This window comes from Poecilia reticulata, chromosome 6, assembly GCF_904066995.2.
Source record: "Poecilia reticulata chromosome 6, P_reticulata-male-v2, whole genome shotgun sequence".
Lineage (NCBI taxonomy): Eukaryota > Metazoa > Chordata > Actinopteri > Cyprinodontiformes > Poeciliidae > Poecilia > Poecilia reticulata.
The window spans coordinates 31402333-31429476 of NC_088835.1; the positions used below are offsets into that span (position 1 = coordinate 31402333).

A 27144-nucleotide genomic window follows, 5' to 3' on the forward strand; every position below is an offset into this window, starting at 1 on the left:
ACATTTTACACATTTAGAAAAGATTTATTTTCAGAAAAGGAAAAACATTGACAAACCAGAAGAATATCAAAATTCTTAGTAGAAATATAGGTGCGTTCTTCAAACAAACAATCGTCGACATTATTGGAATCGTGACAAAGCGACGCCGCATCAGAAGCATCAGGTCAGTCTTTTGCGCCGCAGCGCTCAGCTCTTGGGCTGCCGCAGCAAACCGCGGATCCTGCGGACCAGCGCCTGGATGAAGGTGTAGCGGGAGCGGACCTGGCTGTATTGACCTTCGACCTCCAGCAGCTTCCTCTGCAGAGCCTCGCCGAAGCCTGCAGCCATGTCGCCTTTCAGCTGCAGCACAGAAAAAACGTGGACATGTTATCGTATCGTTTATCGTTTATCATGATACATTTATAAGAATTTTTATACTGTGTTGTCACAATAAATTCTAGTAAATGTTCAAAAACCCCAAAACTGTAGTTATGGTCGGAAATGGTAGTTTTAGTATTTTCTCCAGTTTGTTCGGCAATAAATACAAATCAATAAAAATAAATAAACGTTAAAGCATTTTACAAATGCTTTTAAGAGTAGCTCTTGTGTTTGTGGGGTTATAATTGCTGTGACACAGTCGCCTATAAATAGACCTAAAAATGATGTAATTGTCAGTTATTTTCATTGCAATCGTACAAAAATATTTTATAATAAAACTGTAAGTACATGTCACCTTCCTCCATCTTAAATCAGGTAAACTTTATTGTCCTCAAGAGGAAATTTGCTTTGCAGACAGCAAGAAAAATTGCAAATGCATAAAAAATTAAATAAAACAGCATTACAATAATAGTAATATGAAAGATGTAAATGTTTCCTACCAGGTCCAGATCTTGCTGGCTGACTCTGGACAGTCCGATTCCACGGCCGCCGCCAGCCTGCAGCGCGCCGAGCGAATCTGAAAAACAGACGAGATGCAGAATCTGAGTGCAAACAGAACAACAAGCCTTTATTAAAGCGTCTATTAAATCACAGATGTTTTAACACACAACCAAAAAAAAACCTGGAGTTGAAACCTTCATTTTTCTAGAACATTTCAAAACCAGAATCTAAAACATCAGAACAACGATCATGTTGCCGTCTCACCGTCCGCCAGCCGGGTTCTGAACAAACTGCTCCCAGGCAGCAGGGAGTCTTTTGGGTCGCTGGGAGTGCAGTGCAGCAGGTAGTACTCCAGGTGGCGCCACAACACAAACAAGCAGGTCTCAATAACATCTGAGGAAGAGGCGAGTCAAGGCAGTTCTACACCAAAACATTATGACCAGTTCTGTTTCTCTGACATCACCTGGTTGGAGCCCAAAATCACTCAGATTACATTACAATCCTCAAATTAAACTGCAACTAACTCACAAATGAAAAACCGTATAAAACTGGTCTCTAAGGGAACCGTCTTGGCCTGGCCACGCCCCTCAATGTTTCGTGGCTCCGCCCACTTTCGTAGTGGGCGGGGCTAAACGTTCCTCTGTGAACAGACGGATACAGGAGCACAAGGCCAGCAGTTTGGCTCTGTTGTTGATGAACTGGACCAGCCGCCGCCTGGCCAGCAGACTCCTCTGGACCGACGAGATCTTCTCCACGCCGCCCGGACCCGACACCAGGCCCTGGCACAGCTACACACACACACACACACACACACACACACACGCGCGCACACACACAGTCAGCTACACAAGCTTCTCTGAAAACACTTTTTGTAGCATCATAAACGTTCTGAAACATTTCTAGCAGCAAAATGAGACGCTAAGTTTTGATCTACCGTTTCAATCTTTGTGAGAAATCTACAGATCCCTGAATTTTATCACACCAACTCATTACTGTGAGTTTATTGAACATTTTCATCAAAATGAATTAATCTCTTGATATCCAGTTAAAGTCCAGGATCAACATGGTGAGTAAAAAATGCATTAATAAAAAAATTAATTGAGCCATTTAAATTCTCCAATGTGTGTCTGAACTTTCTGCTTGTTTCTCTTGTATATTTTGGACGATGAAAAATATTGCAAATATCTATTAAGTAGCAACACAAATTGATTTTTCACAAAAAAAATATTCTTCAATTTTTATCCATTTTTTTAAACCTTAAATTACATTTTTGGCACAATGACCTTCATTTCACCACCTTTTGTGACAGTTTTTAATCAATGCTCATGTTGGAGACATTTTCTGTTTTCTTCTATGAAAGTGCTGCCTATTAATGGCTGAATTTATAACCTTTAGTTCAAAGGATAATTAGAGAATTATAAGTTAAATTTGCCCTCTGGAATTAAATAATTGATATGAATAAGTTCTGGCGGAGATCAGGCCGACGTTCCTGTTTCTGTTTGATGGAAGCTGCCAGATGCTGACCTCCTTCAGCTCCTCTGGAGGAAGCTGCTCCAGGCTCTGCAGCTTTCCCAGGCTCTGCCTGTGGCTCTGGTGGAACTGGAAGAAATCTGCAGCGCTGTTCTTCAGCAGGTACAGAACCAGACCCAGGCTGGGGACGCGGGAGTGAGCGACGGACGGCACGGAGGACGAGAGATCTGGAAAAAACAAGAAGAAGAGAAACTTTAAGCAAAATAAAATGATTCAGGCTCACATTTCACAAAGTACAACACAGGAGTGGAGCGATGCGACCGACCTGAGCGCGCGCCGTCGCGGCCGGCCGGCTCGCTGCCTGACGGACTGAACAGGCAGATGCTGAACTGGGCCTGGGAGGAGCTCTGCAGCAGCAGCGTCTGGCAGTACTCCATGATGTTGGCGCACACCTGCAGGACGGAGCAGACATGCGTCAGCAGCGAACGGCCTCAGACATGACAGGAGGCGGACTCTGCTTCAGGCGGTCGGACCTGCATCATGGCCGCCTCCATTTCCTCCCGTCGTTCGGCCGAGTCTCCAGGTGAAGAAACGTCCGCCTGCTTCAGCAGCCGCTCCCGTTCGCTTCCTGCGAGGCGACCCAGCAGGGACAGGCACAGCCGCTGGAAACCAGACATGGTGCTGTTTTTATTCAGGCTTCACAACTCAAGACTTTTATCAATGAAAGTAGTTGCACAACATGCTGCTGTTAGCTTAGCGCTAACTGCAGCAGCGACTGTTTCCTGGGGAACTTTAACCACATTAGTGACATTTCTAGGTCAGTTTGAGGCTCTTTTCCATTTTATTCATGGTTTCTATAATGTGTGGTTTTATTTCCGAGTTTTACTTAATTTTTAGCTGTTGTGTTTTAAAATATGTCTCAGTTTTAGAGTTATTCACAAGATTAGATTTTATCAGTCTGACAAAAGATTTAACAAAGTCAATAAATGACTGGAAAATGATCTGAAAACAATAAATTCAGGGACAGAAAACCTGTCACTGTGTCAGTCACGCCGTATTTCACTTACATTTTTAAGATTAATTTAAAAGATTTTAATGATGCACAGAATTTAATGACAAAATTAAAAATACGTATTAGCTGCAAAGTTGCCTGAATAGTTGATTCTGATTTTCAGCAGGTTTCTGAAATACTGAAACAAAACAACAATAAAACAATGTTTTCAGAGTTTGGTGGATTTTAAAATGCCTTCAATGGAAACATAAATGCTTCGTTTGACATTTTTACAGCCAGTTTGTTTCAAATCAAACATTTTACCAGATTCATCCAGACCTGGAAATAATTTAATGTGTGTAGAAAGGAGGCAGAACCTCAGGAAGCTTCATGATTGATGGGATTCACCTGAAATCTGGTGATGTGACCCTGGAACTCCATCAGAGCGGCGCTGTTGATGTCTCCTCCCATCTCCAGGACGCCTAGCAGAACAGAAACCTCATCAAGACGCTGAATCAAAGGGAATACGCCACAGAACAACAATGAAATGAGAACAATGTGGTTCATTAAAGGATGGAACCAGCAGGTCTTTTCTGCTCTACCTGGCAGAGCCGTTTTACTGATGATGGCCGTGAGCAGAGAGAGTTCCCTCAGAGCTCCCAGACTCAGATCCTGACAGCGCAGCAAAGACTGAACCGTGTCTGCATGGACGATCAGCCACTGGAGGACCTGCACACACACACACACACACACACACGTGCACACACACGCACGCACTTAGGCCTTTATGTAATACAGAGCTGCATCTTTTATATTATATTATTTGCAGCTGAAGCAACAGATTGGATTAATCAGGATGAATTGATTATTGAAATTGAGGTAAATTAACTTAGTAATTGACTGGAATAGAGACTAAAAAATGTCTTTACATGCAACTGTACAAAAAAATATTTACATGTTGCATTTCAGATAAAAACATCTTCGTCTGTAAATATGTTTTAGCCAAAAGTTTTAACGTCGCCTGGTTCAGGTTCACTGAGGGACTGCTGTGGTATTTATTACATGTCAGATGATAAAATGTTTATTTTCTTAATAAAAGGAGGTCAATTATTTGTTATTTGCATCTTTTTCCAATATTGCATCAAACAAGCGTAAGTGGTTAAATGAAGTGCCAGATTAATCCTCAGAATAACAGAATCGATAGTTGTGTTCACCTGCGCCGCCCCCTGCTGGTGGTTCATGGACGTGGACGTCAGTATGACCTGGAGAAGCTTCAGGGTCGGTAGGAGGATCTGCCTGTAGCGATCAATGGGACTCGGGATGAAGCCCGACGGATCCCTCATCATCCTGAGTTACCATGGCAACAAACACAGTCAGACACCAGGCTAGGATTAGCGCTGAGCTAACATCACTTTATTTAAATAAAATGTTAGGTTTTGGAAATGTCTCTTATAAAAACTGTACGCAGCTGAACAAAAACACAAACAAACAAAAAAAATCCCCCAATTTCAATAATTTATGTAATGTATAAAATTTAAGTCATGAGGAGTAAAAAATATTCATTACATTGAAACAATCCAAGATAATCTTGTTCAGGTAAATGACCTTTAAAAATGTTTTCACCAGGTTTTATCAACTTTATCACATTAAAACTGCTTTGATTTCATAACTGACCAAAAACAAGGAAAGTTTAGTTTAACTTCAGACAGTGTGAAAAAAATAATGCAAGTATTTTATTAGGTGTATAAAAATATGTGGTAAAATAATGTTTTACAAATTTAGTCTTACTAAAACTATGAGGCTGGAATTTGAAGCACTTTAAACAGAAATCAAGCCTGAAATATGAACTCTGAAAATACACTAGCTTATTGTATTTGCCCGTTTGTTGTGTTAAATGTTCAGAAACGTGAAGTAAAGTATTCCAGGACCAGAGGCATGTTGAGCTCGGTACCTGTGGGAGTCGGAGTCGGGAACCATGTCGAACACCTGGCACTCGATCAGCTGCGCCACCAGGCCGCAGCGCAGCAGCTCCACGGCTCCCTGCCCGCTTTTCGCCACACGAGTCAGCAGAGCCTGCAGCCACAGAGTCCGTTAGCTTCACCTGCAAACACCTGGAGCGTCCGAGCGACGCCGCTCACCATCTTGCTTTCGTAGATGTAGAGCGGCTTGAGGAGGGGCGGCTGCGGCGCCAGCAGGCTCTGCAGGGCGGCGTCGTCCTGCCGCAGACTCTCCACCAGAGAGCGCAGGTAGCCGCTGTTACACACGTAGAGCAGCCACTGATTCTGACGATCGATGGACAGGATGCGGTCCAGAACGGCCAGAGCCAGCATCTGACCCGAAGCGAAGGGAAACAGAACCAGAAATCAGTGGCAGATCGCTACCAGACGATAAAACCTCAAACAGCTCATCCAAGATGAGCCAGTCAACGAGTCGGTTCAAATCCTAACAAAACAAACAGCTAACGATGCGTTCACAGCAGAGGAAGAGAACCACAGCAGCTGAGGGATGTACTGATAGTCCAGCAGACTGGGTTCTATCAGGAGGAAAAACCCTTAAATCGTCTATTTTAGTGGAAACCCAGCAGACTGAGGTAAAAATGACTCAAAGTGGGAGTTCAGTTCTCTCACTCTGCTTATTTCGTGGCCGTCACAGGCGTCTCTACAGACGACCTCCATCAGCGTTTTGCCGTAGCTTTCGATGATGGCGAGATTCTCCCTCTGCAGTTTGGAGAATCCGTCTTCGGGAGCCGTCAGTCGCTCCCACATGGCTTTTCCAGCTGCAGCAACAGAGAAAAGTTCTGGTAAATCCTCCTTTCCCCTCAAAGAACGAAAATAACTCCAGCTGGAGTTGTACCGGTCTGCAGGGTGTCTGGCTCCTCTGGTTTCTGGGCCATTTGCAGGTAATACAGCAGAGAGCCGTACAGGTGCGCACGCAGCCGCTGGTATCCGCCTCCTTCAGAACGGAGAAAATGACGTTTTACTCACAGACTTCCTGTCCGATAGAAAGCAGGGAGGAAAGAACGACCAACCGGTGCAGAGGATGAAGTCCAGCAGCTTGCGCAGGATGAGGTGCAGGGCGGAGTTAGCGATGGAGGCGAAGCCAGAAGACGCTTCTGATCCCACGCCCTGCTGCTGCTCCGAGAGCACCGATTGGCTGAGCTGGGCGGTCAGGGTGAAGACGGCGCCGGCGACGATGGGCATCAACTCTCCTGCTGCGTCCTCCGATAAAACCTGGAGTCACCATGACCGACGTTACGGGACGATGAAATGTCCCAGAAATGACCGGGGAAAATGATAACATGGATGTTTTGAGACCAATTTAAAATATTAATGATGATGGAATAATAATTTTCCCTCTCAAAGGCCAATAAACATTTAACATTGGAGCAGGAAAATATTTTAAATATACAAAATAAAATAAGTTTAATCTGATTTAACTTCAGACAGAAACTGAAAATGTTTTCCAAATTCAGGCTTTTAAACAAATGTTTGATTTCACTTTATTACAAAACTCTGCAGCACTTTCAAGGACTTCAAAATCAAAACCTTGAAAACACCTAAATGACTTTCAAGCATTTTCAAGGATTTCCAGCCTTGAACCAAACTGATGCAGGCGAGTCGGTGACCTTATCGAAGAGGTCGAGCAGCAGGTCTCTGATGATGAGCTGCCGGTCGTCGGCAGGGATCAGGTCAGCTGGGCAGGCGGTCAGCAGCGTCTCCACCAGGCTCCTCCAGGACTGCAGCGCGTGCCGCTTGGCGCTCAGGCTGCGGCGGACGCGGTTCCGCTCCACCACCTGCTGCAGGATGGAGTTCACCTCCTGAGGGGAAAACAAAACGACGCACAGACGAGGGACGGAGTCAGAAAAACTATTTTGAATATAAAGATAAAAGTTCAGACGGCTGGACGGACAGACTGCTGTTCACTCGGATGGATGTGTGGGGGTGTACTTACTTCCATAAGCAGCGGTCTCTGTCCGATGGCGGCCATGCCCTGCAGGGCGTTCACCTCGGCCACCAGGACTCTGTGCAGCAACTGGGAACAAAGTGGGAAAGCAGAATGAAACTGGGAGAAATCCAGACGAACCAGAAAGTCGTCGTCAAACTGACCTTGACGTTGCAGACGGTGTGACCCTGTTCGTTCACGTGCTCACAGTTGGAGATCACCTGTTCGATCTGAGCGCGCTCAAAGAAGTCCAGCTGCAGCAGCTCCGGTAAGTCCTGACTGAAGTCGATGGCGTCCAGAACGCTGAGCAGCTTCCTGCGCACTGATGGAGGAAAACACCAACACACACTCCGACATGAGGAGGAGTCAGCATTTACTGAGGCTCACACACTCCGACATGAGGAGGAGTCAGCATTTACTGAGGCTCACACACTCCGACATGAGGAGGAGTCAGCATTTACTGAGGCTCACACACTCCGACATGAGGAGGAGTCAGCATTTACTGAGGCTCACACACTCCGACATGAGGAGGAGTCAGCATTTACTGAGGCTCACACACTCCGACACATGCCTGAAAAAAGGGCTGGGCATCAAATTGATGTTATGAATTAATTGATTGTTTAGTTTTTAAAGATTTTTTGAAAATCAGGATTTGTTTTCCATGAATGCCTCTCTGGGTTTCCAAAGTTCAGTGATGTCAAAGAAATTTTCTGTAAAAATTCTCAGAGTTCCAAAGTTGAACATTTTCGACTTTTAAAACTCCAATTTGAAGGTTTTTCTAGAAAAGTTTGGTGTAAATTTACTCCTTTTCTATCTCCAATGGCCCTAAAACGCCGTCGTTCATCTGGCATGAAAAACCCCGGAGGTTTTATTTAAGCCACATCGGCCAGCTCTACCTAAAGACGACCGAGCTTCACTTTTGAGCCTGAATGAGAGAAATGAGGCACAAACCTTTAGAAACCATCTCAAAGTGGAGGAACCCGCTGACTGATCTGCTGTCTTCTTCCATGCCAAACTCTCCATCAGCTGGAAAAAACAGCTCTGAGGTCAACTATGCAGCACAGCACTGCAAAACGCAACATTTTAAAACAGATTTTTTAATCGCCATATTGAATAAAACCGGGCCGACGGCGTACCTGCGTGCTGCGGGTGCGGCTGGTCGTCCAGCAGCAGGCTGACCAGGCGCTGCGTGTGCGAGCGCTGCCGGTTCAGTGAGGTCACCCTCAGCTCGATGGCAGCCGTCTTCATGAGCCACGACATCTGGGACAGCGCCGCAATCTGGTTCTCTGCAGACAAACGCATCACCATCAGGAAAGTAACACCAACACTCACTCACATGGTTATTATGGGATGGTTTAGATCCGGCTGCTGTGGCTCCAAACAACTTCAGCCAAAAATGATCAAGAACTTTGCATCTGCCTCCTGACACCAGGGGGCGCTCCAGTCATCTGAATGAGCTTCACTGCTGTAAAGGCTGCGATGTCTCCGCAGGTATTCTGAACTCACCTGTCAGGACGAAGGGGAGGTGCTGCAGGTGGGAGAACAGGAAGTCCTGGCTGGTCCTCAGGTAGCGCATGGTGGGTCCAGATGTGTCAGGACAGGCGCACAGCTGGTAGATCACCTGAAACACCACACAAACTGCGCAACTCAGACAAAACATTTCAATCCAACAACGTTTCAGTGACGAAGGTTACCTGGTAGCAGAGCTCCGCCAGGTGAGGCGCCTGCTGGGTGAGGACGGGTCCGGACCGTTTCTCTGTGCCGCGCTGCAGCAGACTCAGGATGGCGTGCAGGCAGCTGCGCGGACACCCCAGCACACCTGCAGCGGTTCAAACGACGCTCACATCACCTGGTCACACCCATCAACAGGTGAGCTCAACCCGCTGCACTCACCTGGATCCTGCAGGTTGGTGGAAGCCACCGGCTTCTTGACTTCATAACCCAGCAGGTAGAGCGCCAGGTTGGGCGCCTTCAGCTCCAAGGAGGTGATGAGCAGGTTCAGGACGTGGATCTGGGTTTCATGTCGGATTCTCGCCACTTTCTTTGGTCGATCAACATCTAAAGACCAACAACTCTGATTGGTCAGTTTCACTGCTTCAAGTTTAACTTTTACTGAATTCAATTTTCTCTCTTTTTACCAAAAGTTTGATTATGAAAGTTTTCAGTTCGGTGCTTTTATGAAGAAACTATTTCATTTACAGATTTCATAATTCATTTTATTTGTTGTTTCTGTTCTATATTACCAGAAAATGGTCTCAAAGCAACAATGTCATCGTTTACAGCAATAATGTCTGGGAAAATTTATCATCCAGCAAAATTAGCTATCATGACAGATTTAGCAGTTAAATATTAGACAACAGAAGTGAATCACCATCTTCTCCTTCTGTTCCTTCTTCTGCCTCTTCGTTGTCCAAACACTCCACAAATCCAGCCATCAGCTTTCCGCTCACCGCCTGAACCACAAGAGAAACAGGAAACATGAAATTCTGCACAAAGACCTGAAACTGGAAGGAAGCTTCAGAGTTAGAGAGAAAATCATAAGGATCCATCATTAGTTTAAACATCAAATAGAACATTTACAGTGAAAATACTGAAGGCTGTTTTGTTTTTTAAATAAAATATTGTCACCCGGATGCCGCCATGTTTTCACTTAAATGCATCCTGGGTAGATTTCATATGCTAGGAGCTGCAGCGCTAGCTTCATCCAGCCAGAGCAGTAACTATTTTGCACATTAAAGTTATAAAGTGCTAATAAACTGCAGATCAACACGTCAAAACTCTGATGCGGTTTTCCTCAGTCCAGATGTTTTGTGCGCGGCCCTCATCAGCCTCCATCACTTTGTTTTGTTTATAAACATCAGTTCATTTTGTCCCAGCATGAATTGCACAATTCAGAAAAATGCCAACTTCCGTAGGTGAAAAATATAACAAAGATACTAACTTTTTGAAGTAATCATGAGTTTTTATGCATCACAAACAACAACTTCAAGTTTAAGAGGAAAATTACAACATATAAAGGTCAACATGGATTCCTCTACATCAGTGGTGTCAAACTCATTTTTATTTTGGGCCGAATCAAAAATCTGAATGTTCTTAAAGGGCCGGTTGCCCCAGAATCTATTGAAAAAACCAATAAAACTGTTAAAATATCAATTAATAGCTGTTCCTCCAGGATTTGTGATTATTTGAGTGTTTATTTTTGCAATCAAAATGACAGATTTTGTGGTGAATATTAAGAAATATTTGTAATTGTTATTTTACAGTATTTACGCTAATGTATGATGTTAAATGTGACTCTTTATCACTCGCTGTATCAGTTACGGATTTAATGTTTTTGACCAATTTTGAGAAAATTTGCAGTAAAATCAGGAAAAAAATGTGGAAATTTGTTGATTTTGTGTGATTTTTGCAGATTTGTGAAAAACTGGAAGGACTTATTGATGTAATTTGGAGTCCAGAGGGCCACATAAAAAGCTACGGCGGGCCAGATTTGGCCCCCGGGCCTTGAGTTTGACACCTGTGCTCTACATTTAAATGACAGCTGAAAGCTTTAAAACATTGATCTAAGCAGCTGTAGCGTGCTAGAGCTGTGCAGACCTGGTCGTGTGTGAAATCTCCCACCAGCCGTGTCTGGATGTTGGGGTAGTTGGCGATGCGTCGCAGAATCCTGGCGCTCTGGAAAGCAGCTTCTGGGTTTGAGCTGCTGTGGTAAAGATACCTGCAGCAGAAACCGATCATGAGGTCAATAATCTGAACCTGCAACACGATGAAGCGACGGGGCCGACTTCCGGGTGCGTACCTGGCGATGTTTACGATGTGGTCGGCTCTCCTGGTCTGCGGACTGACGCCCTGGAAGAGCTGCTCCAGGGGCGAGACGAGCAGAGACGACTGGCTCTCCCGCAGCAGGTCCATGAACATCACCTCCTTCTGCAGCGCCAGGTCCAGCAGGCACAGGCAGTGCAGCACGGCCGACTCCAGGTGCTTCTTACCTGGAAGGCACAGGGGTCAAACTTAAGGCCTGGGGGCCAAATCTGGTCCAATAAACGCTTTTATGTGGCCTTTTAAACTCTAGAACTTTTACAGTTTAAAGAGCCAAATTTACCCTCAGTCCAGTGAAACTAAACTTTAGAGCCAAAAATGTTATGTGACCTTTTGGGGAAAAAGATAAATATATAATCTAGGAATTTGTTTGTTAGTTTTAAAGAAACATATAATGGAAAATGTAAATCTTTGTAAATAAATAAACAAATTTTCTTCTGTGGGATGTTGACATTTGTGGAAAATTATGTAGAAGACAAAAAAAACATACTTTTAAAACTAAAAATTGAAAAATATCTCTAAAACATCTTTATGAAATACAAGTATTCCATATGTTAAACATCTATATGTTAAACATTAGTTATTTCTAAATCAACTGTTGTGACGGGTCCAAAGAGACTTGCTGTACAAAACACGTCCATATTTTTGCACAAAATCATCTTTGGATATCAAAACTTTAGTCTGATCAGTTCTGCCTATTTTCAGCTGATTTAAGGTTTTCTGTCGCTTTAAATCCAAATGAGCCGCTGCTGGCCACGCCCCCCAACTCAACGTTTGCACTCACACATAACAGATGAGCAATTATTCAACATGTCTTTGAAAAGCAAAACTGGAGCCTCCTGCACAAACAATAGGAGAGTAGCAGGTGGTTTCTGGATAGTAAACTTTTGTCTTTTCCAGCAGCCATTGTACAGCGCATACAGACCAAATGTGCTGGAGCTCAGCTTGGGTTGCTAGGTGACGGGCGGCGCTGGCTGATTTGTGACGTTACATTCAGGAGGTTTTGGAAATGGCAAATTTGAACTTATCTCCAAAAACCATCTGGGTGGGATTTTTAAGCACTTTGTTTTTAGAAGCTGTAGAAACCAATATAGAAGTACAAAAACATGCAAAATGTGAATTTTACAAAATATGTGCTCTTTAAAAAAAAAGAAAAAAAGCCTTCTGCAGGCAGAGAGTGTTTCCTCACCGGGGAAGGGGGCGTAGGTGTCCAGCTGGCGGACGCCCTCCTCCAGCAGGCTGAGGCAGAGCGCCAGCATGGGCGAGTCGTTGAGCAGGTGGAACATGATGCTGTGGCCGGGCGGCTTGTGAGCGAGGACCTGCTCCCCCTGCAGCTCCACCGTCTCCTGCACGAAGTCCGAAGGCTGCGGCTCGTAGTCGCGCAGCAGCTTGTGGAAAACCTCCAGGACGCCGTCAGCGACCTCCCACTGACAGAAGAACAAACGGGTTTGTATCCGGACCCCACAGTCAATTTAAAGAATCTATCAGATAAACATTTATCTCACTTTGGAGATAAAAACAAATGAACCTTTGTTAATACAGACTCCCTACACTTTAACTGTTTGTTTTTTTTTCAAATACACCCATTTAAACTCTTCACTTATTTATCAGGTTTTATACCATAAACATACAAATATGAGCTGGTGTGACAGTAAAAATCCTTGAATTCTTTAATATAATTTATTACTTTGTGAGTAAATGTTTTGTGGTTATATTCTACATTGCACAGCTGGGACACAATAAAATAAAATATAGCAAAATGTTGTTTTGAGATGTCTCTTCAAGGATTTCAAGCACCTGTATGAACCTGAAAACATCGGTCTGCACACTGGAGCTCCGTCCAAACGCCCTGCGTGTGTTTACCTTCTCGGCTGGACGGCGATACGCTCGGGTCGGGAACGGGAGGAACACGGAGTCACGCAGGAAGTTCAGGTAGGGCTGGAAGCCGGGAACGCGAAGCCCCGCCCCCAAGTTACCAGGTACGCTGCTCTCCACCAGGGTGCTGATGAGGTGGCAGAAGGCCCGGGTCAGAGGATACTCCTCACAGCTCGACTCGATCTCATTCAGCTCCACCTGAGAGCCAAACACAACCAGAATCAGACGGATCCAGATCTGGTGACAGGGTGAAAGCCCAGACGAAGACCAACCTCAATCCCGGCTGCTTGCCTCTGGCCCGGCGCTCGGACAGTCTGGAGGATCTGGAAAACACAAAACAGTCATGGAAGGAGCGCCGCAGGGATCTGTTGCTCAATGTCCAGTTATAATCTGTGGTCAATACACAACAAATCATGAAGTTCAAGCCGTGAAGTGAAGCAGAAAGAGGAGAAAACTGCACAACGTACAAATGACAGTAAAGACTTTATTACAAAAATCAATCAATGTGACCATAAAAATATAAAATACCAAGAAACCATGGAGGGAGAGTCTAAAGAACCTCTGGGGTCAGAACCAGAACAGATGCAGATTAAATTAAACACAACTGGACTCTGGTTCTGAAATGGAAACATCTGAAGGCTTCTGGACATTCCCTCACCATGTCAGAGTAAAAACGTGCCGTCAGTGTAGCTGCACCACTTCCTGTCCTACCTGTGTGTTTCCTCCTGTCCTACCTGTGTGTTTCCTGTGTGTTTCCTCCTGTCCTACCTGTGTGTTTCCTCCTGTCCTACCTGTGTGTTTCCTGTGTGTTTCCTCCTGTCCTACCTGTGTTTCCTCCTGTCCTACCTGTGTTTCCTCCTGTCCTACCTGTGTTTCCTCCTGTCCTACCTGTGTGTTTCCTCCTGTCCTACCTGTGTGTTTCCTCCTGTCCTACCTGTGTGTTTCCTCCTGTCCTACCTGTGTGTTTCCTGTGTGTTTCCTCCTGTCCTACCTGTGTTTCCTCCTGTCCTACCTGTGTTTCCTCCTGTCCTACCTGTGTGTTTCCTCCTGTCCTACCTGTGTGTACTCCAGCGACTGCCAGAGAGACGCGGCGATCTCTGGCGACTTCCCGAAAGCCGCCAGCGACTGAAGGAGCTCCGCCTTCAGAACCGGAGGAACGCTGCACTGCAGCAATCCCAGCATCACCACCACCGGAGTCCACTGAGGGTGTTCGCACAAGGCCAGTCGAGCGTTTTCACTCTGCAGAGGAAAATAATCATCACTAAGAGGAAGAAGGAAGCAGAGAACTGCTGCTTCACAGTTACAGGAGCATCTTCAGGGCTGCTTGTCGTGTCGTACCCAGGTAATGATGGTGGTGAGAAGCTGCAGGAAGGCGGTGAGTCCCTCCAGCTCTCGCTGGGTGATTCCCCGCAGCGGCGGGTGGCGGTAGTGGGCCGAGTCCAGATTGGGAAGGTCTCGTCTCAGGTTCTCATGGTACAGCATGAGGGAGTGGAAGAAATGCTCCCAGGACACCGGACTGCCTGAAGCTCCCTGGATGTTGTCACCTGGACAGAGGGAAAAATCAGACGCTCCTCATGTCTAAAAGCCAAAAAAAGAGCAACTTTCATGCTTTTCTAGACTCTTCAGAGAAAAGCAGAAGGAAACAAAACGAGGCTCTAAACTAACTTTTGCTCTGGCTGCACTTTAACTTTTTTTCTTATATCCACATTTAACATCATAGTTTTACAGTTTTTTTGTTTATAAAGATAATATTGACTTGGAAAGGATTAATTAACAATCAAGTAAACAAAACGTTTTTTTATTTGAATCAGTAGAGAAACTAAAAATAGTATTCAAATCCAAGTAGCACTTCTCCAACATATTGTTACTCAAATAAAAGTGAAAAGTGTCCGTCCAAGAAATTATTCGAGTAAAAAAGTATTTGGTAAAAACGAACTGATCAAAACATCATTTAATATTTAAAAATTACATCATCAAACAGATCAAAATATAAAGTTACTTGGAAATGTTGGTATTTTAAAGATCAGAATAAATAATTACAAAATAACAAAAGCAGGCAAAAAAAATAAATTTTTCAATATAAAACTTATGAAACTGTATGAAGCTGCAGGTTTGTCCTTCATTCAGTGACGTTACCCACCGTGGAGCGAGAATCCAGAAACTTCACTCAGGAAGGAGTAGAAACACTTCAGTTCAAGTGAATTAACTCTATTATTCAGCCTCGTTTGTTTTCACTAGAGGTGTGCCGATCGATCGGCCACCGATCATAATCGGGCCGATTTTAGTGAAAATCGGCTGTCCTACATGTGTGGATCGGCGATCAATCAGTGATTGGCTCTTGTTGCCGATACCGATCACCTGCATCTCATTTCTCAGCCTGCCTGTGCAGCTGGTCTCTTTTCTTCACGCTGCACAAACGCGCAGCAACAAATCCTGAGCGATGTGGAACTATAACGCACTGAGTGAATGGGGATGTTTGCGTGTTGCGGCGGGAAATTGAAGCACGTCAAAATGCATCAACACAACGAAGCTAATGCGACATAAAAACAATGGGATACTTGATGGAGTTTGGCTACATCGAGGCTCACTGCAGTAAAAAAGACATGGAGGATCAGATAGCAGGTAAAGCAGCACAGCTATAAACACTCACCCGGATTAGCATGACGGTCAGAAAGCTAAACAAATAACCCGCTTTAAGTCTTCGAGCTGCGATGTAAGACGCTGGTTCTGCTCTCGCTGTTGAACCGCTGCTACGCTACAGGTAGTAATATTTCACAGACGGAGCGCCGCTTCTGCTCCACCTGGTAGTGACTCTCACACCGAACCTCTGCTTAAAGCTGCAGCATCTAACCTGAAAAAATACATTTTACATACGTATTAAAACTTTCGCTGTCCTAACATGAGACAGATAATCTCTAAAAAAATAATCGATCTCCTCCCTGCTCTGCATAATTACTCCGCTCAGTCAGAAACAGCCACTCAGAGCTAGCAGTAATCAGCTAGCCGCCATGCTAACAGGAAGTTTTCATTCAGTAACTCTGGATTGTTTATTGTAATGGATCCTGTTTTTGCCTTTGAATGTTAAGTTTTATACTTGAATTTTTGTCAATGTTGAGAGGTTTTATTTTGGCTCTTTGCATTATTTAGCCATTTCAGAGCCTTTATATGTTATCAGTCTGTTAAAGATAGTATTACTGATAGCAGGACAATTTGCACAATGCCTGTTTTGTTTAGTTCTTGGAAAAAGTTATTAAAAACAAGTTTTTGTCTAAATTAAGGTGAATTCATGGTTCCTTTTTCCACATAATGCAACCGGTAGTGTTTATGATGAAAAAAAATAAAAAATAATAATAATTATGGTATCGGTGATCATGGGTGATCGGTATCGGCAGGAAAAAACCTGATCGGCACATCTCTAGTTTTCACCATCATGAAATTCAAAGTCTAATTTTACAGATTTCCATTTTAAAAACAGCCGTCTCAGATCTGTTGTTATTATTAAAGAGTAATAATTGCTGTAAGTGAGTTTTCTTACTGTGTGTAGCCCCGTTGGTCTTCAGGAGGCTGAAGCAGTAGTGAGCACACTGCGGGCCGTTGGCCAGGCCTTTCAGCATGCTCAGATAGGAAATGTAGAGGGTGGAGGGCAGAAGGTCTCCCATCTGACGCACAAACTTTGACAGGACCACCTGCACCACAGAGCAACGTGAGCAGGACTGTTTGCTGAGCTGCAGCTCAGCGTCTGAACAAACCCTGACCTGTTTATGAGGCGGCCGCTGCAGCGCCATGCCCAGGTACGAGCCCTGCAGCGAGGCGTGCTGCAGAGACTCGGTGGGACACCAGAACTCCAGACCCAGCTCCAGTCCAAACGGGTCCTTACTGTAAAACTCCCCGATCTGACACACACACAGAATTCAGAAAGGCTGATTGACATTTGTATAAATATGTCTGTGGCAAAGAGGCCAGTTGAAATAAGCAATGAATGAATTAATGGCATAATAAATTGAAATGAGCTCAATATTTTCCATTTGTGTGATTTTATTGTTTTACTTTTTTCTCTCTCTTTCTACCAATAACTGGATGACAAATGTCAGGGTGAACCGATTACAGTATTATGGCCGATCGCCGATCTTTAGAAACTCTGACCTGCGATTCCAATTTTGGCTGAAACCAATTTTTTCAATGTTGTTAACTTTAGCAAGAAATAAGAAGACAGTGGTTGATTTTTACACCTTTGCAGAGAGATCAGATCAGCTTCACACGTAAATATCGGCCGATCACCGATCTCCCAAAATTAAGGAAATCAGATGGCTGATAAATCGTTGCACTGCAGATAAAAGTCTTCATTCTGTTGCTTTGGTCTCAATTAACCTTTTATTTAAAGGACATTTTGTTTACAAAGAGTTCATAATTAATTTTATATGTTTATTTTGGATATTTAAAATGTCTTCCAGTTCCACTGTTAGATGTTCATTAGAATTTAAAGTCTGTTGATCTTTGAGAACATGTTCCTGCATTATTATGCCACTATCATTATAATAAACAATGTAGTAATTTATTGCAATTATTTCATAGATAATTTATTGTGCAGCAAAATTTCTCGTCAGGCGAAGCTGCAACGACTCACCAGAAACATGAGGTGATCCAAATCTTTCCGCAGTGATGATGGAAGTTCGCCGTCCATCTGCAGAGACATGTGCACCAGACGGGCGTCTTCATCAGCGCGGTTACGGAGCTGCTTCACCTGCAGACGCACAAAAAGGCAGAAATAATTCAAATAAAATGTGTTGTTCAGTGGATAAACTGAATTAAAACTGTCTGAAGAGGAACATCTGACCTTCATCGGCATGAGAGCAAGGAAGTCTGTGATGAGCGAATGGAGGCGACGGACGTAAAACTCTTCCTGGGCAAAAGCGCTGCATCCCAGAATCCCCTCCTTCATGAAGAGGAAGACGTCTCCCAGCAGAGCCTGGTCGGCCAGCGCCTCGTCCGCTTCGGTGAACTCAACCAGGGCTGAAAACACACACACACACACACACACACACACACACACACACACACACCAGGTCAATCTGGAGCTTCACGGAAATCCAGCAGGATCCACCAAGCAGTCAGACACTGAGGCTGGAGAGCGTTCTGGTTAACATCAATAATCTGCAGACGATTCATGTTGAAATAGAAATACCAAAAGTTCTGCAAGAATTTGTAGCAAAAGTTTTTATACTTGTCAGAAAATTAAAGATGGAATAATTCACAATAACGAGCTGAGAGAAGAAAAGACGGAGGGTTAATAAGGTCTACAGACACGAGAAGTAGGGGCTGGATCTGGTGTGTGTGACGTCACACTGCAACGTGTCCACAAACCAGACCTGAAACCTCCTAACCTCCAAGTCCTTCCAGGAACCAGCGGCCATTTTGAATCCAGATCTTAAAGCCTCACCTGACCCCTGCGGCAGCCTCACCTGACCCATGACCCCTGACCCCTGCGGCAGCCTCACCTGACCCCTGCGGCAGCTGGGAGAGCACCCTGAGAGCCAGAGCCCAGGCCAGCCGGCACACGGCCTGCAGTCCTGGGAGTTTCCACGGCTGGCCGTCCATCAGGCGGCTGTGCACCGCCGACACGTACTGCCTCTCCGTCAGCAGCGGCAGAGCCTGGAGCAGATCTGAGGGACAAGCAGTGACACCGTCAGGCCGGCGGCGCCACAGCAGGTCGCATTCAAGCCGCGCATGCATCACCTTCTCTGTCTTCTGTTCCTTGCTCTATGAAGCTGACGTCCAAACAGTAGAGCAGAGCCATGACCAGAGCCAGGCTCACGCTGTCCAATGAGCCGTCGGCCTGAGCCGTCACCGTCTCCAGGTGACCAATCAGAGCCAAGGTGTCGTCTCTGGTCAGCGGCGACTGACAGGTCCACGAAAACAAGCTGTCTGCCAGCGCCTGGCGACACTCTCTGATGAGGTCAGAAACCTGAAGCACAAACAAAACTGTCAGCTCAAATCTGGATAAAAAAGCAGGATAATTGTTGATGCTGCTGGTTGATCCAGGATGTTTGTTCCCACCTCCTTCCGGTGCTTTTCGTTCCCCAAGCCGCGCTCTTTCTGCAGCCGCTCAAACTCCCGCGTCACACTTATGTCTGACACCAAGGTCAGGATGCGTTTGGTCAGTCCCTGGCTCATCAGCTCGTCTGTGAACCGGGTCGTCAAGGCAACCAGCTCTTCACTGTGATACGACGGATGGCAAGTCATAAAAAAAACAATAACCAGGTAAAAGATGAGTGAATCAGTTATTTAAATAATCAATTATTCTGACGACTAATCAGATAAAAAATTGCCACATTCAGCAGATTTTCATTTAATCACTTAGGGATTTTTTATAGAATATTAAAAATACAGTAAAAGATGCAAATATAAAACAATTCCTTTATTAAATAAGAATATAAACATTTTATTGTTTAAAATGCAGTAACCTAACCTTCCTTTAGTGTGGGGCTGAAACAATTAATCGCAATCAAATATATTATTAAAATAATTATTTATTAATTAATTAATTAATGAATTAATTGTTAACTGGATCATACAGAAGTCATTTTCAGAGATGTAATTAAACCAAAACTCTCTTAATGACAGTTTTAGCCTCATTCTGTAAAACAAAATCTCCTATTAAGCTACTTTTTCTATCCAACAATAAATAAAACAGATCAGCACGTCACTGTACTGATGATCAGTCCAGTAAATGTCACATGTTTCACATGTTGAAGATTAAATTTTTATAGCTGCAGATTCATCCTTTAGCCACTAAGGGAAAAATATGATCATTTTCTTATTTAAAAAAGGAATCATTTAGCATTCCTTTAGTGTGAAAGCTGGAGTCTGGGTACTCCAGGTAAAGTTAACTGATTACTAAATTAGTTGACAATTATCTATATAATCTATGTCTATAGATAATTTGATTAATGGTTTCAGCCCTAAAGTCAAGCACTAAACATGACAATCAGGGCTCACCTCAAGTCCAGGGTGAACGTCTTGCCATGTCGTGACTGGATGAGCGTTCGCAGAGAGTTGGCGACGCACAGCTTCCCGTCCCAGTAGAGCAGAACGGCCACCAGGCCTCGCGTCAGGCCTGGGAAATGAGGCTGTTGTTGCTCACCTGGTGAACAAAGAGGGAAGCTTTAGGGATGATCAACGATTAAGTCAACGTAGTCACATAACTTTCACATTACCAGCCAAGAGAAGCTCCAAAGCGGCCAGCTCTCCGATGTCAAACAGATCGCTGAGGATGAAGGCCTCGGTCAGAAGCTGCTCTGGAAGGAGCCGGGAGCCCTGCTGACCCTGGATGGCGATGCCTTCTGTGCTGGCTTTACGCACTTTTTCTCTCTGTTCGGCACTTTTTGGCTAAAACAAACAAACAACCATATTTTTGGTACTTTCTGTTGGGTCAGAAGCTGATTAGCTTAATCAAAGTTGCTGCGTTTGGACATTTCCTCACCGGATTCTTAAATAGGGAGAGAAAGTGAGGTTTGTGTTTCTTCAGCTGCAGATCCAGAAGGTGGACGGTCTCTGACTGTCTTCTGAGTATGGCTCCGTCTACCGTCTCCCACAGCTCTTTCAGTGGCCCCCACAGACTGGCCCCTGAGTGAGCACAAAGGCTCATCACTGAGTTGTACATGCTGGTTCTTTTACCGATGCCAAACATCGTTTTTGTTCGTCCTCTATGGCTACGTTCACACAGAGAGCAAAACATATCTGACTTTTTTCACAGCAGTCTGAACGGCCCATTTCCAATCTTTATACCCCCCAAAAATCTAATCTGTTCCACTTCCACATGTGGAACTAAATCATATCCGATCATTTCCAAAGCGTCTGCAGTTTGAACACGCGTCGTAATTCTGCACCAGAAGACGCCAGACAGTAAATCTGGACGTAAACAATGGCTGAAAATCATAATTCTGAACGCAGTCTGAGTCAGTGAACGCATCACATGCCAAGCCCACCAATCCTGGTCCGACTCCACAGCCAAACAGATTTCTCTCCAGAAACTGCAGTCAAACTAAAGGCCGTTGCTGTTAGCTGGGTTTCTGTTCACCAGTTTTCTTTGTCTTGTTCTGATACTGCAGCTCATAAACTGCTTACTATGTTATTTATAAAACTTCAAAAATCCCTGTTAATAAAAAATCCAGTTTTACTTTGATTTCTGTTTGTTTACTTTGGGTTAGTGACAGGGCACAATGTCAAACTATTAGCGCTTTATCTTAAAATGGGTTGATTTTTTTAAACCAACCTAACAAAATGTTAGTATTTTAAAGCATCTTTCCATCAAACATTCACTGATTTGATGTCCAACCTGAGCCAAAACCAGTGTTCATGAAAGTTGCTGTTATGCATTATTCCTCAAAACACATCATTTTCAAACACTTTGACACCAATTCTTAGAATGTTTTTGTTCTAAAGTTTTTTCTTTAGAATTTAACAATCTTGTTTCTTTAAGATGTTTCAAGAAAAATACATTTTTGCTCAATGTTCTCTACTGTCGTTTATAATGGGGAAAATTTATTTTTAACAACAACCCAGTTGCTGAATAAAGAAATATCAGAAATCCATTTGACAATGTTTTTATTGCAATTTCTCAAAAACAAAAGGAAAGGAAACGTTTCATTACGAAACGGAAATAAATTTTTCGTTTTTATAAACAATATTTTTGCTTTAGATTGCAAGTTTTTACAGGTTTTACAGTAAACTGACGGCCATAAATTACCCCAGAATTTCGTATCTGAAAATGATATAAATGTCTTTATGTTCGATCTACATGCGTGATTTTGGTTTTTCCAAAGGTCTTTCTAATTTGCTAAGGATTAGCAATACATATGAATTTCACAATTACTGGAAACCACAGTATTATTAGTTAGTGTCAGTTTTACTCCCATGTAGGAAAACGCAATAACCAACACTGCTGAGGAAAACGTTTAATTTAGAAAGACAGTGATTTTCTACAATATTTATTTTTTGAAAACGCAACAGAATTGGTGTCTATCCTCCAACACACGGTTATTTAGCTTTCAATTGCATTAGCTAGGCTACGCTAGGCTTAGCAGTCAGAACCATCCAGGCGGATCATGTTCAGACAAACAGACAGTGAGCTGAACCTGGGGTTTATGAGCCTACCTGTGCGACATAAAAATGCAGGCTTAGAGAAACAGACATAACTAAATAATTTCTTGAAATAAACATCATTACCTGAATTTACCGCCATCGGCACCGCCATGATGCAGTAAGAAGTGTTCGGAAAGCAGGTTTTTTTGTTTGTGCCGGTCCGAAATATAACATGAAAATATGCGATGCTTTCTCCTAGTTATTTGAATAAAAATACTTGCGACAAACGATAGAAAATATTTATTCAGTTACTGCATTATTTGAGTGTCTCAGAAGTGTCTGTTTTACTGTCTAAAAGTTTCAGGCGGGGTCTTCACACTTTGAAAGCACTCCTAGAGGGTTTCTCTCATGGGAATTGTAGTTTATAGGATTTAAACGTCGGAAAATTGTTCAAATTGGCATGCTATTTTACGCGATTATGTTTTAATAATTATTTATTGTAAAATGTATTTAATTAATAACGAAACGTGTATTAGAATATAGAAACCAAGCAACAAGATTCAGTGACATTAGTTCCGCTTGGTTTTGGTCCGTACTCTTTTGGCGTTACACCATCATGTGCGTGCAGCGGTGAATCTGTGACCGCTGAGTTAAAACAGTCAATCATGTCTTCAAGTAATCCCATGTAGCGCCTCATTGATACAGCTTGGATGGGAGTGTGAGAACCATCATGGCTCGGATTGTTAAAGTGTTTCGGACTCTGAGGAACCACTGGAAGAAATCCACGTTAGCCGTGTGTGTCCTGTCCTACGGAGGGTACTGGCTGTACGGTAAACACTGGTGGGTTTCACACCCGTTCATATGTTCTGCTGGAGTTTAGTTGAATTAAATGCATAAAGGTTGCAACTTGTGTGTTACTAGTGACAGCGTGGTGCGCAGAGAGGCCTGCCAACTGGCCAGAGTAAGTTTCCTTCGTAATAATATTTTGAAATTCTCAACCAAAACCAACTACATAAACCCTTAACGATCGTTGCTCCGTCAGGAGTTTGGACGGCAGCACATCGCACCTCAGGAGAGACTGAAGAAAGCAACTGTGATTCTGAATCCTGCAGCTTCCAACGGGTAAGAAAGTCAAGAGTCCCTGCGCAATTTTTATTACATAAATCAAATTTGTACTCTGTATTTAAAAACATTTAATTTAATTTCTTCAGGAAAGCCAACAACTTATTTGAAAAGAATGCAGCTCCTATTTTACACCTGGCTGGCGTGGAAATCACAGTAGTGAAGGTGTCATTCTCAGCTCGTATTAGTAGCCTTTACTGTTTGTTGGTGTCACCAGATGTTTAACCCTCCGGTTTCAAACTCCTCCACAGACAGACTATGAAGGTCAGGCTAAGAAGCTGATGGAGTTGATGGAGCAGACAGACATGTTGATCGTGGCTGGAGGTGACGGCACATTGCAGGAGGTCATCACAGGTTTACTGCGGAGGCCGGACCAAGTGGGTTTAATAAAATAAGAATAATAATAAATCTGTTCTCACTAAGTGAAAAACTGAAATGATTCATCTGACTCCAGGAGGCCTTCAGTAGCACACCGATAGGCTTCATTCCTCTGGGTTCCCATAATTCCCTGAGTCCATCTCTTCATTTCCTCAGTGACAACAAAGTCAAGTAAGCAGCACCACCATCCTGCTGCCCTGCAGAAGCGAGCTTGTTGTCTTCATGCTACAAATACATGCTTAGCTCCTTACACTCTTATCAGCAGCCATGCAGCACTATAATCTCATTCTGAGGAATGTTGAAAACCTTTAATTTTAGCGGAGAAGAAGAAGAAGAGGTTGCATGTTGGAAAAAGATTAACTTTGATTTCCGTCCATCCGCATTTTGTTTTGTCTCCCTTGTGAAACGTTCAGGGACATCACGGCCGCCACGCTGTCCATCCTGAAAGGAGAGACGGTCCCTGTGGACGTGCTTCAAATCAAAGTGAGGAAGTCTTTCAGTTTAACGTCTTCCATAACATTATCTGAATTTATTCTGGGTCAAAAACTTCAACAGAGTGTTTAGGGTCATTCTAAGAAAAAAAATTAACTTTGAAAATATAGCCGTTATAAAACACCAGAATAAACTCGGAACGTAATGAAAGTAGTTGCAATATTACAAGAATAAAGTTGTAATAACAGAATAATTGTCAAAACATGAGAATTAAGTAGAATTACAACAATAGTCATAATACAATAATTAAGTTATGCTGTAAAAATGTATTCTTATTAACCTTTTTTCTTAGCTTTGCCCTAATACTGTAAAAACAACCAGTTGAATCTTTATTAAAGATGTCTTGTTTTTTTATCGTTACAGTGATAATTCTTGTAGATTTAAACGTTTTTAGGTTTGTTTGCAGGGAGAGAAGGAGCAGCCGGTGTTTGCTCTGATTGGTTTGCGTTGGGGCGCCTTCAGAGACGTCGCCGCAAAGATCAGCAAGTAAAATGATGCAGACAGGAGCAGATTGTGAGTCTGGGTAATAAGGAACGGGTTCCTGACAGCTCTTCTCTCCGGGTAGATACTGGTACCTCGGACCCCTGAAGACGAACGCGGCTCATTGGTTCCACACCCTGAGGGTGAGCCTCCACCACTGCTGAAGAAAACTAGGCATTACTCACTGGGTTGTGTTTTTATTTTATGTCCACATGTATGCAAATCCCTTGAACTATTTCCCATGTTGTCATTTTACAACCACAAACTTTAAAGGTGGCCTTATGCTTTTATGTACTATAAAACTTTTTTGCACAAAATCATTCTTAGATAATAAGATTTTAGTCTTTTTTTTAGATTCTTTCATAATGAGCTGTTTTAAGGCCTCTGTCACTTTAAATCCAAATTAGCTGCTGCTGGCCACGCCCCCCAACTCAACATTTACACAAGAAAATGACTGCAACTATTACGCAAACGTACATCTTTGAAAATCAGAAGTGGAGCCTCCTGCACAACCAACAAGAATGCAGCAAGTGGTTTCTGGATGATAAGTTAATAACAAAACACTTGTCTTTTCCAGCAGCCATTGTAATTTGCATACAGTGATAAAACCAGTTGACTAAATGTGCTGGAGTTCAGCTTGGGTTGCTAGGGAACGGTACAGCACCACTTGGTTTCTTCCTAACAAAAACATGATAGCCAGAAAATCCTGACTGGATGTTTCTTCTATCCACTTAATTTTCAGATGCAGTTGAAACAACTGCACCTTTTATGGCCTTTACTGGGATTTCATGGCTACCAAACACAAAGAAGCTCATCATTTTCAACTCTTACCACAGATTTTAAATTGGATTTATGTCGGGACTTTGACTAGGCCGTTCTAAAACATTAACAGCTTTGATCTAAACAAACCCATAATGCCTCTGGCTTCGTGTTTAGGGTGATTTTCCCGCTGGAAGGTGATTGTTCTGGTTTATTTAGCTCCTCCCTTCTTCCCATCAGCTGAGCTGCATGATGCTGCCACCACCATGTTTAGCTGTGTTCATGTTTTGCAGGAGTGGCCTCTGGTCCACGACGTCTCGGTGTCCCTGTTGGCTCCCAGACCTCGGCCCCCTGATCTGGACCCTCAGAGGCCCCCCAGGCCTAATCTGCTGCACCGCATCATCCGCAGACTGAAAAACTACTGGAGCCCAACGGCTGAAGGCACGTTTTCATGTGTTCATGTTTAAATCAGGGGTTCACAAACGTTCCAATGCCATGGACAGAAGATTAACCCCATTCCCAAATAAGCACCACCTTTTAGAAGAGTTTTATTCACTCTTGGATAATTATCACCTTGTACCATCTGGTTTTAACGCCGATGAGTTCTGTGCTGGAAACTTTTATTACCAGATCTTTTTTTTTTTTCCGTTGTAATCCCCTTAGGAAAGAAGTATATAATGTCTTATTTTAATTCTATTTTAATCCCACAGTTTTATGTTTTTGTGTTTTGTTCTTTTGTTTTTTTCTTGTCGGAAACTTTTCCATTTCTTAGCTGGAGGAGCAAAGCAGCTTCACGAATTTAACTGGCAGCCAATCAGAAAATGAGCATCAGAAATAACATAAATAATCAATTAGTTTAACTTGTATTTTATTTAAAAATAATTGAAAAACAAAAATGGAAAATTATGATGACAAATTAAAGATTTTTCTCACGTTTCCACCAACTTTCTGAGGCCCCCTGGTGGCGGCAGGGGGCGCTGTTTGAAAACCACTGGCTTAACTGACGGGGTTAGTGTTATCAACAGAGTAAGTTTTGGTTTGTTCCTCAGAGCCTCTGAAACCAGAAGAGCCAGAGAAGTGGGAGGAGCAGCAGCTGTCTACAGCAGAGCTCTACATCCAAACCCACAATAAAAACCCAGCAGAGCGGGTCAGAAGGAAATTACTGCAATGTTTTCAATCTTTCCTGCTGTTATAAATATCATAAAACCCTATTTTTATGTGTGTATTTGTAGCGGATAAATGACTCTCTGATGATCTGCACTGAGCCAGGAAACAAAACTGTGGGAGAGTTCATCTCTGTCGGGTCGGTGTCTTTCCTCATCCAAAGCAGATTAAATGAACTTCCATGTTTTTACTCTACACATCGTTTCTCTCAGGAATAAAAAAGTGAAGGATCCGACACTTTTCACTGAAAACTCGACCAAACTGGAGGCCAGCGTTTGCCGGCTGACGCTGCCGGAGGTGAGGAAGTCTCACCAGATGCGTGTGAGTTGATCTGCTCTGTGAAATCCCTTGGTAACCTCGCGCCTCGCTTCCTGCAGGGCGCCGCCGGCTTCTATAACATCGACAACGAGGAGTACGAGGCGATGCCCGTAGAGGTCCGGCTGTTGCCTAGGAAACTACGCTTCTTCGTCAGCGCCGAGCGAAGAGAGGAGCTCATCTCACAGCCGCAGTGACGACAAACAAACCCAGAAGGAAGACTAAAAAAGGACAGAATATCAAAAAGCTCCTTATTTGAGAGGTTTCCTTTACTAACTGTAACCATGGCGACATGAAAATCTGTTGCATCTAAAAGGACCAAGGCTTTTCTGTGTTTGATTCATGTCTTACAGAATAGTTTACAACTGTTACTCTGATAAAAACATCTCCCATGTCCA

At 43.5% G+C, this 27144-nt stretch overlaps 2 protein-coding genes across 3 annotated transcripts; one reads left to right on the forward strand and one right to left on the reverse strand.

Moving 5' to 3' along the window:
• Window positions 1–3: 3 nt before the first annotated feature.
• Window positions 4–22335, reverse strand: nup205 (nucleoporin 205). The gene is made up of 42 exons (XM_008436500.3): window positions 22181–22335; window positions 20436–20578; window positions 20170–20341; window positions 19952–20096; window positions 19010–19169; window positions 18689–18917; window positions 18451–18615; window positions 17790–17965; window positions 17580–17696; window positions 16711–16848; window positions 16491–16641; window positions 14294–14499; window positions 14012–14194; window positions 13228–13278; window positions 12944–13153; window positions 12270–12507; window positions 11061–11250; window positions 10859–10979; window positions 9633–9714; window positions 9155–9319; window positions 8956–9080; window positions 8768–8882; window positions 8398–8547; window positions 8213–8287; window positions 7426–7583; window positions 7271–7351; window positions 6945–7136; window positions 6348–6549; window positions 6173–6271; window positions 5947–6095; window positions 5458–5649; window positions 5271–5392; window positions 4534–4666; window positions 3922–4048; window positions 3728–3801; window positions 2862–2990; window positions 2654–2780; window positions 2383–2555; window positions 1517–1646; window positions 1123–1251; window positions 858–934; window positions 4–339 (listed from the first exon to the last, which is right to left on the reverse strand). Exons 1-42 carry the CDS (start codon window positions 22206–22208, stop codon window positions 187–189), a joined length of 5982 nt encoding a protein of 1993 aa, XP_008434722.2. The 5' UTR covers window positions 22209–22335; the 3' UTR covers window positions 4–186.
• Window positions 22336–22613: 278 nt separating this feature from the next.
• On the forward strand, window positions 22614–27144 carry agk (acylglycerol kinase). 2 transcript variants are annotated; one of them, XM_081608402.1, is made up of 14 exons: window positions 22614–22876; window positions 22958–22997; window positions 23079–23158; window positions 23248–23323; window positions 23410–23535; window positions 23613–23707; window positions 23950–24019; window positions 24423–24514; window positions 24594–24651; window positions 25561–25708; window positions 26317–26414; window positions 26500–26570; window positions 26644–26728; window positions 26809–27144. In XM_081608402.1, exons 1-14 carry the CDS (start codon window positions 22767–22769, stop codon window positions 26941–26943), a joined length of 1284 nt encoding a protein of 427 aa, XP_081464528.1. In that variant the 5' UTR covers window positions 22614–22766; the 3' UTR covers window positions 26944–27144. The 2 variants fall into 2 exon arrangements, with proteins under 2 accessions (XP_081464528.1, XP_008434721.2); XM_008436499.3 differs by having other exon boundaries at window positions 22615–22876; window positions 24435–24514.